This window comes from Pezoporus wallicus, unplaced genomic scaffold (assembly GCF_028554395.1).
Source record: "Pezoporus wallicus isolate ANWC-B61680 ecotype Strahan unplaced genomic scaffold, APGP_CSIRO_Pwel_v1 contig_7344, whole genome shotgun sequence".
Classification (NCBI taxonomy): Eukaryota; Metazoa; Chordata; class Aves; order Psittaciformes; family Psittacidae; genus Pezoporus; species Pezoporus wallicus.
Genome location: NW_026640533.1, coordinates 1 through 15,964, shown reverse-complemented (window position 1 = coordinate 15,964; position 15,964 = coordinate 1). Strand labels below are relative to the sequence as shown.

Sequence of the window (15,964 nt, the reverse complement as noted above, 5' to 3'; positions counted from 1 at the left end):
GATGATGGAACAGAGTGCAAGTTTTCAGATAATACAAAACTGGAAGGAGTCTTTGATATACCTGATACTTGTACTGCTATTTGGAAAAACCCTGACAGGCTGGAGAAGTGGGCTGACAGCCCATGAACGTTACACATTTCAGTAAAAGTAAGCGCAAGTTCCCTGAACCAGCATATACTGCGGGCCAACTGGCGGGAAAGCAGCTTTGCAGAGAAAAGCTTGGTATAAACCATGCTGAACACATTCCAGTGAAGTGCCTTGTGGCAAAGAAGGCTAACCACATCCTGGACTGCATTGGAAAGAGCATTGCCAGCAGGCCAAGTGAGGTGAGACAGAACTCAACTATTCTATGATTCTAACTCAGCTCTGGTGAGACGAAATCTGAAATGCTGCTCCCCAGTATGGGGGAGACCTAGACATACAAGGAAGCTCATGGAGGGACAATTAAGATGACTAACAGGCTAGAGCATCTGTCATACAAGGTGAAGCTGAGCAAGCTGTGTCTGTTCAGCCTGGAGAAGGCTCAGTAGATCTTGCCAATCCTGTATATAAATACATGAAAGTCCCCCTTCTTCTTTATACCCTTACATAACCCTCTCAGTGGTGTTCAGTGAACAAAAAAGAGGCAGAAGGCCCCAAGAAGCAGAAGGCCTAACTGAATCTAAAGAAAAACATGCCTCCAGCTTTTTTTTTCTTAGGGGGTGGGGGACATGGTGGGTTGTGGTGGTGGTTTTTGGTTTTGTTTTAAAACTGTGATGGTAATTAGTATTGGAACAGGTAGCCACAAAAGGCTGTGAAGTCTCCATCCTTCCACATACTCAGGATCTGACTGGACACAATCCTGGGGACACTTGATCTGGCAGACTCTGCTTTGAGCAGGTGAGTTGAATCAAACACTCCAAAGGTGCTTTTCAACCTTAACTATTCCACAATTCTTTGATGCAAACCAGAATAACTCTAACAGAAAGCTGTTCGTATCTATTCTGTACATGTCCAGTCTTCACTTTCAACAAATTACACAGGAAAACTTCATGTTGTTTAGGCTTTTTTAATAGGTCTGCAGAAATCGGCATGCCCAGTTTGGACTGCTGACTTTGGTAAATGCTACTTAAGTTTCTAATGAATGACAAGAAGCTGTGTTTATGTGGTAATAGGTAATTCTGCACACAGTTAATTTGAGGCGCATATCTGTAGTCCCCAGAAACATCCTAGATTATACTGAGATGTTGAACTAATGCATTTTTTCCTATTTGATCTTAAAGTTCAAAAGAACAAAAACATTACCTAGTCTGACAGCTATTATTCCTTCATTTATTTTCAAGAATGTAATGTCTTTGCAAGCAACTGAATTTGACAGTTCCATTCTGTTTACCAAAGAAGTCTTACTGCATGAAACTAATTCTAACATTACTGATACACTGACTGCAGTTTCAAACAGTGATCAGAGCCAATACCTTACCTTGCACTGGTTCCAACTTTTCAAAAAAGTTCAAATTTGTAAGCTTAGTTTTATTCAACCTTACTTTCCAATAAGCTCACACTTGAATAAATACCTCCATAAAACCTTTTTTTTTTTTGCATTTAATATAGTTATCTGAAAACTATAGAGAAAAAAATCATACCAGTCATGTTCCAGATTAAAGTAGTGTCTAAGCATAGAAAAAGCCACATCTTTACGGAATACTAAGTTTAAACCAAAATGCACTTAAATACAGAAAAAATTATAGATAAAGCCCCCTGTGTATTTAATTCATTAAACAAACAATATCTTACATTTTTTGAAGAACCTGGGCCATCACAACCCCATTCGTTAAATCTTCCACGGTCTGGCATGGTGCCTCTACATTAAATGTCTGGATCTGTAGGAGAAAGGAAAAGGTTATCATCTTCTACGTCAGTGACAAAAGATTTTCAATAGTTAAAAAAAACATAATAAAAATAATTTTAAAAATGCTATCAAGTGCCTCCACATTTAGTGTACATGTTAGGAATTAAGAAGTTTTATATTTAATAGCAATCAAAAAAATGCACTATTGAGAGGGCTTAGCATATTTGTTTTCACAAACTTGTGAATTTTGCTACAAATAACAGCAGTACATTCTCCAAAACATATTCTCCAAAGCATTTTCTAATTTGGAAAATCACTTCTGTTCTCTCATTCAAACACTTCTAAGAGCATATATTCAAGTACACTTTCTCAATGAACATACATAAGAAGCTCAGCTTTTAGAAGTAACTTGAAACTCTAATAGGCTCCCCACAACTAGAAGATCAAACGCAGAGAGACACACACTCTCCAAACTTAACTATTCCCTACTACCAGCTGTAAAAGAAGAGCAGAATGCTGCTAAACCCTAACAGGTCTAAGCGCTTCTAGTGCTATGAATATTTCAAGGTGTTCTATTAACACAGTAAAAAACAGTAAGGTCTACATAATGGCAAGCCTCTGGTTTTCAGATGGAAGCTAGGAATCAAAAATGCTGTTATTCTGAAGGAGAATGGTAAGGACCACAGGACCAAGCCATTTGATGGCAGAATTACTTGTAACTAGAGTTAGTTTATAACAAATTCCTCCCCGTAGACTGCACATTGAACACACTAAGGTTAACTTTCTGAGGACTCTGTAATATTACTAGTTAACACAGGAGCAAGAATAATCTTTAAGAAAAAAAAAAAAAAACAAACCACTAATACACACAATTCTTGTCAGATTTCTGTTCATCAACTCGATTTCCATGTGTGTATCTACCAGAAACCCTCCCCCTACCATATCAACAAATGTACAAATATACAAGGCAAAGTTATTTTTTTCTGTCCTTCCTTGATGTGGGGAAAAAAGCCTTCCTGCTTCAGCACAATCTTTTCAACTGGTCTAAGGTATTTCATTATTTACTTTTAATGAACATTATTTTTAAAGGATTTTAAAAGATCAATTTTGTGAAAATAGTTTTGATGACATGTCATTTGAAGGGTATTTGCAGACACATTGGGAAAGCCAGGGCTTATTTGTAGGAAGCACTACTCTTATGCAGCAGAGAAAAGAAAGCCTAAAAGAGAACTTGCAGCTTCAGGCTACATAAATGTTAGATATCAACCATTTCTTTCCGAACATAGTGTAAAACCATGCTTCAGTGGCATTTGAAACACTAAAGTTGGTCCGAGCCATTTTGCAATAAATGCCCTGTAGATATGTATTGTGCAATAAAAGACAATTCATGTGACAGTGGGAAACTTTGTAAGCCCTTTTTGGAGGAGAAGGCTCTCAAAAAAATCAAGAGCACAATATCCAGATTCTCATAATACCTGCTGATTTTAGAGAAATATGAAAGTCTATAACCGAATGTCACGTAAGAAAGCTAACAATGCCATTTAACATTAATTTGGAGAACAAGCACCTAGGTCTATGTTCCTTTCTTCCCTTTACTCTGGAAGAAAAAACCTAGCATTCTGTTGGGGAAAAAACAGCAATGACGTCTATGAAGAGCCCCCCAAAAACAAGCTCTCAGATGATGTTTGCTGATGAAGTTCAACAGTAAACATGCTGTCAACAATTTCAACTGTCATGAACGATGTCCATGCTCCAAGAGTACGAGAACAAATTACTATGTGGCATACAAAACAGAGCAACTTCTCCACTTCTGATTCAGTATATTTTCCTATAGCTTGGTCTGAGCTACCCAGAAAACACAGCTCCTTGCTTCTTCTCCAGAGAATCAAGAAGGCATCACGCACTGCAGAGACACTAGGTGAAAATCAGGTTCGGTGGCTGGATGGGGGAATTAAAAAACAAGGCCACACATGAAAAGCACCACATAAAAGGATATAACATCAAATTGCTATTTTGGCAGACACTGAAGTTTACCTAGAGACTGAACTGTGGCAATACTGTTGATGGAATACAGAGACAATTCCGAGTCTGAATCCACAAACTCAGTAATACATTAAACAAGAAATACTACTTTGTAACAAGAAAGCTGCAATGACATCATGGATGGTCATCATTGAGGAAGTTCAAGATGCTATAAGGATAAAATTCTCAAGCACTGACAATGAAAATTTGTTTCTAATTTTGCATATTGCACCTTTAAATAATGAAAATTTAAATCACTTTGCTGCACAACAGTCAGATCAAAAAGTCAAGTAACAACTAATACCATTATGATTTTTCAAAAGTGGGCAAAGTGAAATGCTCTTCTCAAATAAGCAATACCATCATCAATGAGGTTTTTATACAGAGTGCTAGTTTGCAGGTTTTAAAATTAATTTTGCATCTTGATACGTGAAACACCTCCTGGACTAAATCAAAGTATATGTAGGAGATACAACTGCACTGACAGAAAATGAAAGGTTGTTAAGCCTATTTCCACAATACAGAAAAACAGGATTCATCTCTGCTGTTTTGTACCTAATTTTATCACCATACTTCCCCAATATTTTATACACAAAAAGTCAAATCTGTCACTGAGACTCAGGTAATCAGACTAAGTCTTCTTTTCTCCACATTCACACACGCAAGATTGCCCTTAAGGACAATAATGGTTTTCATAGGTAGATGTCAAAGAACAGGAACAAAGACTAAAACTAGCTATACAACTTGTTTCTTCACATACGTTTAAATTTTGTAATGTCTTCACTTGCCCAGAAAAGGAATACACAGCATAATATTTCAATTAAGGTGTCAAACTCATGACACAAAACATTTATTCAGCTCTCAAAACAAAGGAACCATATCATTTTCATATCCTTCACAGAAAGTAACAAACTTCCTTCTTTAAAAAAAAAAAATAAATTTTTTTCTGTATTTATGTCAAAGTGAAACTCCTATACCATTCTCATATAGTTCTACAAAATGCTAAACCACTCTAAGAAACAATACAGTTCATTTTCCAGAAGGCAGAAGAATGATAAGAATGTAGCAACGCAGAAGCAGAGCCCAGCTATGGAGACAACGAAACAAGTATTTTTCTGTGTGTTCTTCTAAACAGCTAGTAACAGCTAGTAACAGCTGTTAAAACACTGCTCGTTCTGTGCATTGTGATGTGTTTCCTCCTGGAAGACTTCTCTCTCATCCTGCTGCAACTGCTCCTAATTCTCAAGTGTTTGCAATATGGCCCCCATTGTTAGTTCCCAAAGCTGTAAATTACTTGCAGTTCCCCTCTATTCTTTTTTTTCTTTTTCCTTTTTGTACCACAGTATGAAGCCTTTACATCATGCCTGAGTGATCGTAGCCCATTCAGAGGGACCTAGTCAAGCTTTAGAAGTGGGCTCATGTGAACTCCATGAGGTTCAACAACACCAAGTGCAAGGGCCTGCACCTGGGATGGGAACAAATACAGGTCAAATACAGGCTAGGGATGAAGGAATTGAGAGCAGCCCTGCGGAGAAGGACTTGGGGGTACTGGTAGATGAAAAGCTAGACATGACTCAGCAGTGTGCACTCACAGCCCAGAAAACCAACCATATGCTGGGCTGCATCAAAAGGATTGTGACCAGCAGGTCAATGGAGGTGATCTTACCCCTTCACTCTGCTCTTGTGACACCCACCTGCAGTACTTTGTGCAGTTTTAGTGTCCTGAGCACAGGAAAGACATGGACCTGTTGTAGAGGGTCCAGAGAAAGACCACAAGAATGACAGAAAATCTAGCATCCCATGAAGCTGCAGGAAAACAAAACAACAAAAACTAACAAAACCCAAAGCAACCAAATGAAAAAAAAAACCAAACAAAAACCACCCCACACCACCACCAAACATCCAACCACCTCCCCTGCCAAAGACAAAGCTCTCCAGCACCTTTCCCTTCTCAACACTAAAAGCCAATGAAAGACCTGCTCTTTGTATAGTGATTATATATATAGCTTGTTTTTTATTGCTCTTGTAGTTGAATATCAGACATTTTATGTATTCTTTGTAATAATACCCAAAATCTTTATTAGAGCTTCTTAGCAGATAAAACAGTGTGACTGGTTATCTTATGCGCAAACACAACAAAGGTAATTCCCAGCTTCCCATTAGTTGTTTATTAGAGCAAAGTACTCTCTAACCTATAAATGATCCTTTATAATTATTTACCTATTATTTCCCTATGTCCTGGGTTCAGCAGTAGCAGTCATTTTTCCCCTTCTTGGTAGCTGGTGCAGTGCAGTGTTTTGATTTTCGGCCTGGGAACAGAACTGATAGTAATGTTTTGGTTTGGCCAAGGACTTTGTGAGCCTCATGCTCTGCCAGGGAGGAGGGGAAGCCAGGAGGATGCAGAGACAGGACACCTGACCCAAACTGACCAAAGAGGTATTCCGTACCACAGCATGTCATGCCCAGGAGGTAACTGGGAGTTAGCCGGAAGGGCTGGGAGACTGCAGGGTTGGAGGAGGTATCGGTCGGTGCTTGGTCGGGCTTGGGGGGCGAGTTATTGGTCAGCTGGTGCTGAGGTGTTGTATTCTCTTCCCTTGTTATTTCCTTTATCATTATTATCATTGGTGGTAGCAGTAAGTGATTTGTGTTATACCTTAGTTACTAAACTGTTCTTATCTCAACCCGTGGGAGTTGCATTCTTTTTGACTCTCCTTTCCGTCCCTCCGGGAGCAGGGGGAGGGCACGAAAGGGGCGGAGGTGAGTGAACGAGTTACCTGACTGGGTTTAAACCACAACACCCTACATTTCTGGAACTGACTTGGCAAGCTTGCAGCTAGGTGCCATATAGAGAGCCTAAAATACTGCATCACCATCACTGTGTGAAACAGATCACACAGCTAAGATGAAGAAGCGGCTAAAAGGAGTATAAACAAGAAATGAACCAGCTTCACTGTGCTAGATGTTAATCACTACTCAAGCTGTTATCCAAGAACAGTTGAAAGTGGCAGAGATTAAGGCGGGTTGGACACTTCTGTCTTCATACGTTCACAGAATATTACCTAGGAGATACACAAAAATCCCACTAGAAGAGATTTCCCCCTGCATCAGTCCTGGATGAAACCAGACCATTATTTTTTTTTCAGGATGGTAGGTTAATTATGTGATACAGAAAGCTGTTCTTCCTCAGATGCCAAATTCTTGTATCGAGCCACATCTGTTACAAGGAGAATTAGGATTCCTATCCTATAACCAGATTCTGTGCTTCTGGACAACTTTAAAGTTTTTTCACTCTACAAAGCACCAATGCATTTTAGAAACCCCCCAGATGTGCCTCTTAAGGCTAGAAACATCTTCTCATGGAAGAAAACACTAATGGCAGAGTTTACAGGAGGTGAGCCACTGGCTTCCTCTGATGACCAGAGTGCAAAAATTTCCATCTCTACTACCCAGAGTTGACAAAAAAGCGTAATTAAAGTGATGTCACATTAGACACAGGAAGTGCAGGGTATCTTCCATCTTCCGCACTCTGACTTACAGAAGCCTAGATGATAATACAACCCACAGAACTGGGATGCATGAAGTTTCACCAAGGGAAGATAATGGAACTGTACTCTCAAAGTAGCTGTTAAATACAAATAGCAGAAGTGCTCAATGAACAAGAGCAAAATTCTTTTTATCCTTAACGAAGACTGGTAGGCTACTAGAAACCTGAACAACACCAGGCAAATGTGCTTAAATTGATCCATACTAAGACAAAGGACAGGCAGCAAGGCATAGCTTCTATTTGATGATACAAGGCAGTCACGTCTGTTAACCTCTTAGCTAGCGGTTATCCAGAAAAACTTTGCATATTAGCAGTCCAAATTTATACAGATTTCAAAAATTACATAAACAAAACCAAAAAAAGTGAACATAGATGGCAGCTTTCCCCTTGCAAAATACTGGAGGGAAGGGGGGGGGGGGTGTAGCTATTTAAAACCCAGAACTCCACCCTGTTGAAGCTACAATTTAGATGAAAAGTACTGTCTCTGTTGACAGGTAAAATAAAGAAGTCTCCCTCAAAGGCACAGAAGATGAATCCAAGAGCACTAAGTTCTACTGAAATATCATCTGCACAAACTTTCTGATCAGTGGTGTGGAAACATAGTCTTTCACAAAATCACAGGAGTAAAACTCAGTAACTACAAGATAGGATTCAAAGAGAGTTGGCCTTAAGTTTTCACCAGACTAACAAATTTCAGATGTAGCAGATTCTGGAACTGGTAACACAGATGCACAGCACACTGCATTTCTTGCAGTTCAAGTCATCTCCATTCCCAAGATTTATACTTCAGCAAACATTTTCCTGAACTTCATGGAAACTATGGAAGTATGCAGAACAAGGCTTTTGAGAAGCTCACCAAATTCCATGATTCCTTAAGAAAGGCAGGAGACACCACAGAATGGGCTGCCATCTTTTTGACACTGTCCATAAAATAAAATCAGGCAAATCATGATTAAATTATTTAAAGCATTTTTAATTTTCCTAATCCCCAAAGGGGCAGTAGAATTGGTGAAACAGCCATTATCTCTGCTGCACTTAAACACAAACTTGTTTCTACTTGCTCCTATCCTAAAATAAAACAGTGGATACCTTGCTGCAATGGCAAACAAGTTCACCCAAAGGTTTATCTTATGTAATGCAGGAATGTAGGAAAGGCTACAGCCCATTTAATACTTGGCAACTCTGCAATGAATAAAATATGAATGCTTCTTTCCAGATCTAATGCCCCTCAAACATTCATCATGTGTGTAGTGAACCCACTTGCTGGTTAGATTAAGTATCTAAACTTGACTACCCTGAGAAATTTTGCTCTGAACACTCAACAGGACTTCCAGAGAAGACACAAAGCATGACACTTCCATTGTAATACACACTTGCAAAGAAGCTTGCAGCTAAAAGGCATGAAAGAGCCCTACTAATTCTAGGGCTGAAGCACATCATCATCATATTTAATGCATCTTTTTGTGCAATACTTGCTCCATCACATGCACCACTCCAAAACCACTTCCTGCATGTCCCCTTTGAAAAGCGGCCATCCCTTCGTGGCCCCAGCTAGTCCACTGAAACACAGCTCCAGCTTTGTATTCATTCAGAAGTTCTTGCCTGCCACATGCAGGAGAAGAATGCTGGCTGGATTTCCCACCTTCCATCCCCTGCCTTTAACCTTAGAGAGCTTCTTCCTCCACCAAAACTCTTCTCCTTTCCATATTGCCTCTTGTTCATTGACCCAACTGAGAAGCACTAAGTAACTCTTAGGAATGACTAAGTCATATATGGCAAAGGCAGGCAGGCAGAAAAACGGCACATGCGTACTCTGCAGGGCAGGAAACCACTACAACCAGCCAGCTAGGGAAGGAGTTAATCCTTTTCCCTTTCCTGCGTGGCAGGACCCACCAGGCTGTTGGCAGCCAAAAGCCACAAGGAGGACATTACTTACTACCCTCTTACCCTCTTTTACACACACATGTTTCTGCCTTAACCTTATACAGTGTAAGTTGCTGCATGGCAAACAACCTCATTGGCTTGGGTTTTGTGTTGTTTTGGTTTTTTAGACAGGCTGGTTTTGTTTTGCTTGGTTTGTTTCAATTTTTTTGTATTTTTTTTATTAATTATTAGAACTTGCAAATTATATTGATTAAGCAACCCCAAACTTAGGCTCTGAAGCTGAAGGCAAACCTAAGTTAGTTAAGTCTTTCTAAACTATCACAGTACTTGAGAACCCTCAGTTCAGCCAAGAAGGCAGACGGTAGCAAGTGCAATTAATTCTTGGGCCCCTCTTCTCTCCCCCACCTGCTCCACAACTTGAAAGTCTGCAATAGCTCTACAGAAGTCAAACACATTGCAGCAAAGACTTCTGATGGCTGGGGAGAAGAACAGAATGTCAGAATATTATCTTCCAGTTCAAGAGCCTCAACAAAATGGCTTCACAATAAGAAAAACAAAAACAGTTGTTCACAATTCACAATTTGACTTCACCTCTTTGAAATAAATGTAACTATTTCAAAAAGAAGACAGAAACAGGTTTCGATCCTCACCTCCCACCTTCAGATTAACAAGCTAAGAGAACCGTTGTTTCCTTTATACTGTTTCAGGGCCACAGTTCCTAGCAGCAAAACCTGTTTCTTCTCCAAGCAACATCTTGCAATCTCCCCCCCAGAAATGAGGGGGCAGAACTAGGAGCTGAAATTGAGCACACACTGAATCACAACTAACTGGTTTTTGTTCAGTGAACTAGCAATTGTTATAAATGTACCACTGCTATAGAGCATCACTTCAGATAAAAACAAATTTTTAGAAGGCAGAATTTGGGACAAGGCCCCAAAGAATGAAAATTAACACGGTGTCAAAACACATATATGAAGAAAAATGCCTGCACCTCCAAATTCTGTGTTCAGCTTTCCTTCCTAGTTGTGACTTAAAAGAAGGGGGTGAGGGAGAATACAAACTGTACCTTATTATCTTTAATTATCACATTCATACATTATCAGCCTCATATCACTTGTTCTACAATAAAATATTTAAAAGAAGTACTTCTACCACTGCTTGACCTCTCAGCAATAGGTCAAAAAAAATCCTATAATCTAATAATAGTGCTAGGCACCCCAGCTAGTGGATGAAAGAAGGTAGATCTATATTAGACATTAGGAAGAAACTCTTTACTATGCGGATGGTGGGACACTGACACAGGTTGCCCAGAGAAGCTGTGGCTGCCCCTTTCCTGGCAGTGTTCAAAGCCAGGCTGGATGAGGCTTTGAGCAATCTGGTCTAGTAGAAGGTGTCTCTGCCCATGGCAGGGGGGGTTGGAACTAGATGATCTTTAAGGCGCCTTCCAACCCGAACAATGCTGTGTGCTGTGACGATAAATTCAGAGTATCACTCTCTTAGACAACTACACCTAAAGGATGGAGCAACAAATTCTTTACCATCTTAGTGAGTGATCATTAAAAGTAGAAATGGTTGCTCAACCTACTGCTTTGCCAATAAATGCAGCACATACAGGGGCTGTGGTCTGCCAGATACCTCAATCCATGCACCATGCTGGCAAGCTCAGTGTTTTTCCCCTGTCTGTCTGAAGTGAAACACATTTAAACAGAACTATCTTCATGATCTGCTGTCATCACCAGCATAATCAACGAGTCCTGAAACTGGATGTTTTCTTCAAGAGGTAAGCGATGGTGATGTGATGATATCATCAGAAGAAAATGAAACCCTACAACTTCGTGGTCAGTGATCAAGGATTGAACGAGGAAAGAATTTAAACAGGCTTAGCGAGTCTCCTACATGCTCCAAGGGCATGTAAAAGAAACCAGAAGTGTACTTAAAACCATAAATGCATATAAATCAAGACAACTTACTCTAAAAAGGAGGTAATTGGACCGTAAAGGAAAATACAGCTTTCCTAGTAAATGCCAGGAGATTTTATTCTCTCCAACGAGGGTGCCTACAAAGAAAGCACTTACAAGCAGCACTTGCTCACATGGTCTGTGTATCTCAAATAACACATGCAAATCATTCCAGTTTGGGACAAGCCACTACAGAGATACACTGTGTACTGAGAAGATTTTTCAGCCAAAAACGAGAAAAGCCACGTAAATGGCCAGAGTGCTTTTAAAATGGAGGGTGCCGAAAAAACAGCCTTGTACATGTTTACAAAATTCTCACTTCTAAAAGTTGCAATATGTCTACCACAGAAACTATATTTGGCCTTGAGGGTTGGAAGAGAAAGAAAACAGGCAAGATGCAGCTTGGCAGAGGCAGTACCTGGCAAAATAAGAGACACTTATCATAATGAATGAAAGTTCATGACATCTCCATAGCAATCTACCATGTATAGCCAGCCAGCAGTGACCTCTTTGAGGAATCCTGCTGTTTACACACCAATGCTAAGCAACCTTTTTCAGCTCTTGAGCATCACATTTTAGCTCTACGTTGAAGAAAATTTCACAGATTACATAGCATACAGTGTTGCTGTAACCATAACACTGATTTCAGCTACAGACGTACTAAAGCTTAACTGCCACACGCACATTTGTCAGCTCTCCGTTTTACGAAATGACTTGGTGATGTATCCAAGTTAAATGCATTCCTGACACTACATAGAAGTAATAATAAAAAAAATATAATCTGCGTGTTTGTATCTGGATGAGTCATAAATTTTAAACAGAAAGATGGTGTGAATCTGTATTTGATACACTGAAACAATTTTAATATCATTGCAGGTTTACCTCACAGCCACATTTTTCTAAACTGCTTTGGCTGCAGTGCAGTTTGGATAGCTACACCACAGTGCCTAGAACAGTCTCGGAGAGGTTTCTGGGAGATTTCTGGTAGAGTAACAGTTCTGCAATTACAGTAGGCTACAAACCTTGCTAAAGTATGAATACCAACTTTGAGATGTCAGTAACTGGGCTCCAGTCCTTCACTAAGTTTCCCTTGAGCTGCCACTACCCTGGCTGCCTCAAAATAACATCATGGTCAGGGCTGAAGCGGTAGGAAGCAAAAGGTCTCCCAGCTGTTTAAAATCCTGAACAAAAATTATTTAGGAGCACATTTGATAATGTTCTCATACAGGTAAAAAACCTGAGAATTAAACCCCCAAACTGCAGCGTAACACCAAAAATGGAGTGTTGGTGAAATTACTAAAGAATAAAACAGAACATATTCATAGGTAAGCAACATGCCCCAGCTTAAAGACACCAGAATAGGAATGCAAGGTAAAAGGCTTGAGGGATATTCTCATTCATTAAAATAATGAGTTTGCAGAGGGAAGAACAGTTTCATTGCACCCTGCATCCACCCAAGCAAACATTCAGTTTAAGCTGAACAGGTTCTCAGATTTGCAGAAAGCCTTATCTACCCTACTTACACCACAGAGAAACCAGTTCAAGTACTTCCATATGAATATGAAGCAAGCAACCTGGGAGGTTAAACCAGTTCTTAAGAATAGACAGCTTCTCTGGAATAATGGAAAAGACTGTCCATCCCAGGTATGCGTAAACTGCAATCAAGGTAGCTCTCTGCTTCCATCTACATGAACGGTTTACCAAGAATCATTATGAGACCAGAGAAAGCTAGGCAAAAAGGCATCTTATTCTTACAGTTTCACTGAGGACTAAAAAACTTCACTGTCTCTTTTGCAAGTTCCATGTATCCTGGAATAAACTGAAACTACCTTTCTTCATTCTTTTACTGAGTCTGTTTCAAAGTCACACTCACAGAGATATACTGAAATTGTAAAAATAACCAGTAACTCCACAGATTCACCTAAGAAGCACATTGACTAATTCTAATGCTATTTAAGAAATATTTTCTAATATTTCTGATTAAAAAAAAAAAAAAGACACAGCTAGTTTCTTGATTAGGTCAGTATCTGTAGGTTTGTAAAGGTTAGAAATGCAAAGGGATCCCCATGGACCATTACAGCAGACAGGACAAGACTCCACTTGACAGGTACAGTTTCAGGACTGAAGATTATAAATACTAACTACTGCTCAAACATCACCATATGACTGAGTAATAACTTTTACATATGGCCAGCACCACAAGACTTTTTCTGTTGCTGTGATTTCTCTCTCTAAGCTTTCTATTTTTATGTCTACTTTTCCAGCACAACTTTTAGCATCAATGTAATTTTTTTTTTCAATGGTTTAGCTTTTCTAAGAAAATGCAAATGATTTTCAAGGGTAACAACAAAGTTTGCTACTCAACAGATCAACTGCCTCAACTACCAACCTCAAACTTGGCAGGGAAAAAACAAAACAAAAAATCACTAGTTCTTTCCACTGCTTTGCTGACGTTGCTTAATGCAAGAAAATCAGTGGAGATCTTCACTAACACTGAACAGACTTCATGTAGATAAACTTGTTCTCTTCATCTCCACAAACAAGAACTGGAGACTCCTATTTTCCAGCAACACTAATCCAACTTCCACCACATTTGAAAACTTGATAAAATTATCCTTTTGAACATATATAAACCACTGCTTTGTACTACAGTGGGCTGTAAAAAGAATTCTTCTGGGGACCAGTGAAGTAGCCACTGCCTTCTGGATGCATTTTGTGATTTCCCTTGCTGGCTAGCAATCACCTAAACCTCACAAAGTTCTAAAATGAAACTTTATTGAAATATTAACCCCTCAAAACCAAACCTGAATGGCATACTTAAGTAACAGAATATTGGAATATTTTTAAATTTCTTGTCAGACTTAACACAGAGTTCTGTACAGTTGTTGTAGTTCAATAAAGAATTCTCAAGTCATTGACAATTTTGTCCAACCTGCAATTGGTGGGTAAGATCAACAGTTCAAATCACTCTAGTCACAGGCCAATACTATACAAAAGAAAATTCCATCTCTTTCATTCTGCAGCAGCTTACTGTCTCACCACAAAAGAAAGAGCTAATCTGTTGGTTACTTGGAAATCCAAGGAGCTAGGAATGCCTGGGGACTGTAACTACTTGCTAGGCAAGCTTATTCTTCCCCCATTGGCACAACAGCCAGAGAGCACAAGAAAAGCATAACTAAGACAACTAGAGCAAAAGCACATGGAAACTAGCAGCATACAGATCTACCCCCATCACTTCCCCACCCCCACCAGTAAGCCTTTCTCTTTCTCCTAGCACTGGGCCTCTCAGCCTTTCTTTGCCAGGATTCACACACATCAACTTCCTCTTGAATTCTGTCAGTAAGGTAACTTTCATTGCCAACACCTGAAAAAGAAAGTATATGAAACTAAAAGCAGGACAAGCGGCCAACTGCAACAAATGTGCAAAGGCTGGCAGAAATGTGAAGGAAACTGGGCTACTTACTCCAGACCTGTATGAGGCACTGGAGCACACTCTCCCCAAAAACCTCCACCTTCAACAGTTTCCAAAGTCCTGCTCACCTCTAGCAATCACTGAATTTCCCTTACTCATCCCCTTGTGACTTTCACAGAGAAACCTAATCTGTCGTTCCCCAGTAACTTACTGATTACCATCATAGCTTTAGCCAGCTCTGGCCTTGCACAGACTAAGCTTTTTTGTCTAAAAGACAAAATCTCCATTTCTCTTCAGCAATCAGTTGTTCCCCAGAATTTTATATACTGGATATTTTCTTGACAACTCTGCTCATGGAAGGAGAAAGAAAACACCACCAAACAGTCCCCAAACCAAATCAAGTCATACCAATAGACCAGCTACTATAGCACTACAAGTTTCACGGTTATGTTACATTCATTGCTCAAATTGCAAAGCAGCTGCAAAGCCAGCTTCCATTTTGACAGCTCTGTAAACACTGACAGCACAACCTCAAGATGTTTATGGACCAGGCTCCGAACATTAAAATCGAAAAGGACAACTCTTAGGTTGATAGTATATTATCTTCACAGGTGAATTTTGTCTCTTGAGGCTCGAGCACTACTTAAAAATAACGGGAAAGCAACACACAAAAGAAAGTTTCTGGTAAGCAAGCCTGTCGAGCGCAGCAGGCAGGTTAGAGAAACGCGGCACTGACACACCGGAGCCACACCAGGGCACGGTTGGGGGATCAGAGCAGAGGGCTGCGCCAGGGCGCACGACGGGGGTGGTGGGGGACGCACCTACGTGCGCTTACCCTCCGCCGCTCTGCCGCAGGCCCCGGCCCCCCAGCCGTGCCGGTCGCGGCGCCGCGGGGCGTGGGTTTCTTTGTTCCCTCGATGCGGCGGCAGAGCCAAGGCGGCCGCGGCGGCGGCAGAGCCCGTCCCGCTGCCCCGGGCAGCCCCTCACACCCTCAGCACGGACGGATGAGGCGGGGCGGGTCCGCCAGAGCTCCGCCGACCCCGGGCGGGCTGGAGCTGGCCCGAGCGCCAGGGCGCGGTCCGGGCCAGGGAGGCGGGGCGAGGCCGTCCTCTCCCGCCGGAGCAGGACCGCGGCACGAGGCCAGGCGCGGGAGACAGGACCGGGAAGGGAGGGCGACGGACGGAGCCGTGTCCCTCCCATAGGCCCAGCTCGGGCGGGGGCCCGGCGGCCGCGGCACTCACCCAGGTGAGGAGGCTCTCCCCAAGCTCGGCCCGCTCCAGGCTCTCCACGTTGAACATGGCGTGATGCAGCCGAAG

General features: G+C 41.0%; 1 protein-coding gene across 4 annotated transcripts in view; it reads right to left on the bottom strand.

Annotated features, from left to right (window-relative positions):
* Positions 1-15,958, bottom strand: part of HOOK3 (hook microtubule tethering protein 3) — an 88,732-nt gene extending 72,774 nt beyond the window's left edge. For all 4 annotated transcript variants that reach the window (XM_057419377.1, XM_057419380.1, XM_057419379.1 and 1 more), the window contains exons 1-2: positions 15,890-15,958; positions 1,774-1,859 (exon numbers count right to left, since the gene is read on the bottom strand). In XM_057419377.1, the coding sequence (XP_057275360.1) occupies positions 1,774-1,859; positions 15,890-15,946 (143 nt within the window). In that variant the 5' untranslated portion in view covers positions 15,947-15,958. The remainder of the gene's footprint in view (positions 1-1,773; positions 1,860-15,889) is intronic.
* Positions 15,959-15,964: the final 6 nt, after the last annotated feature.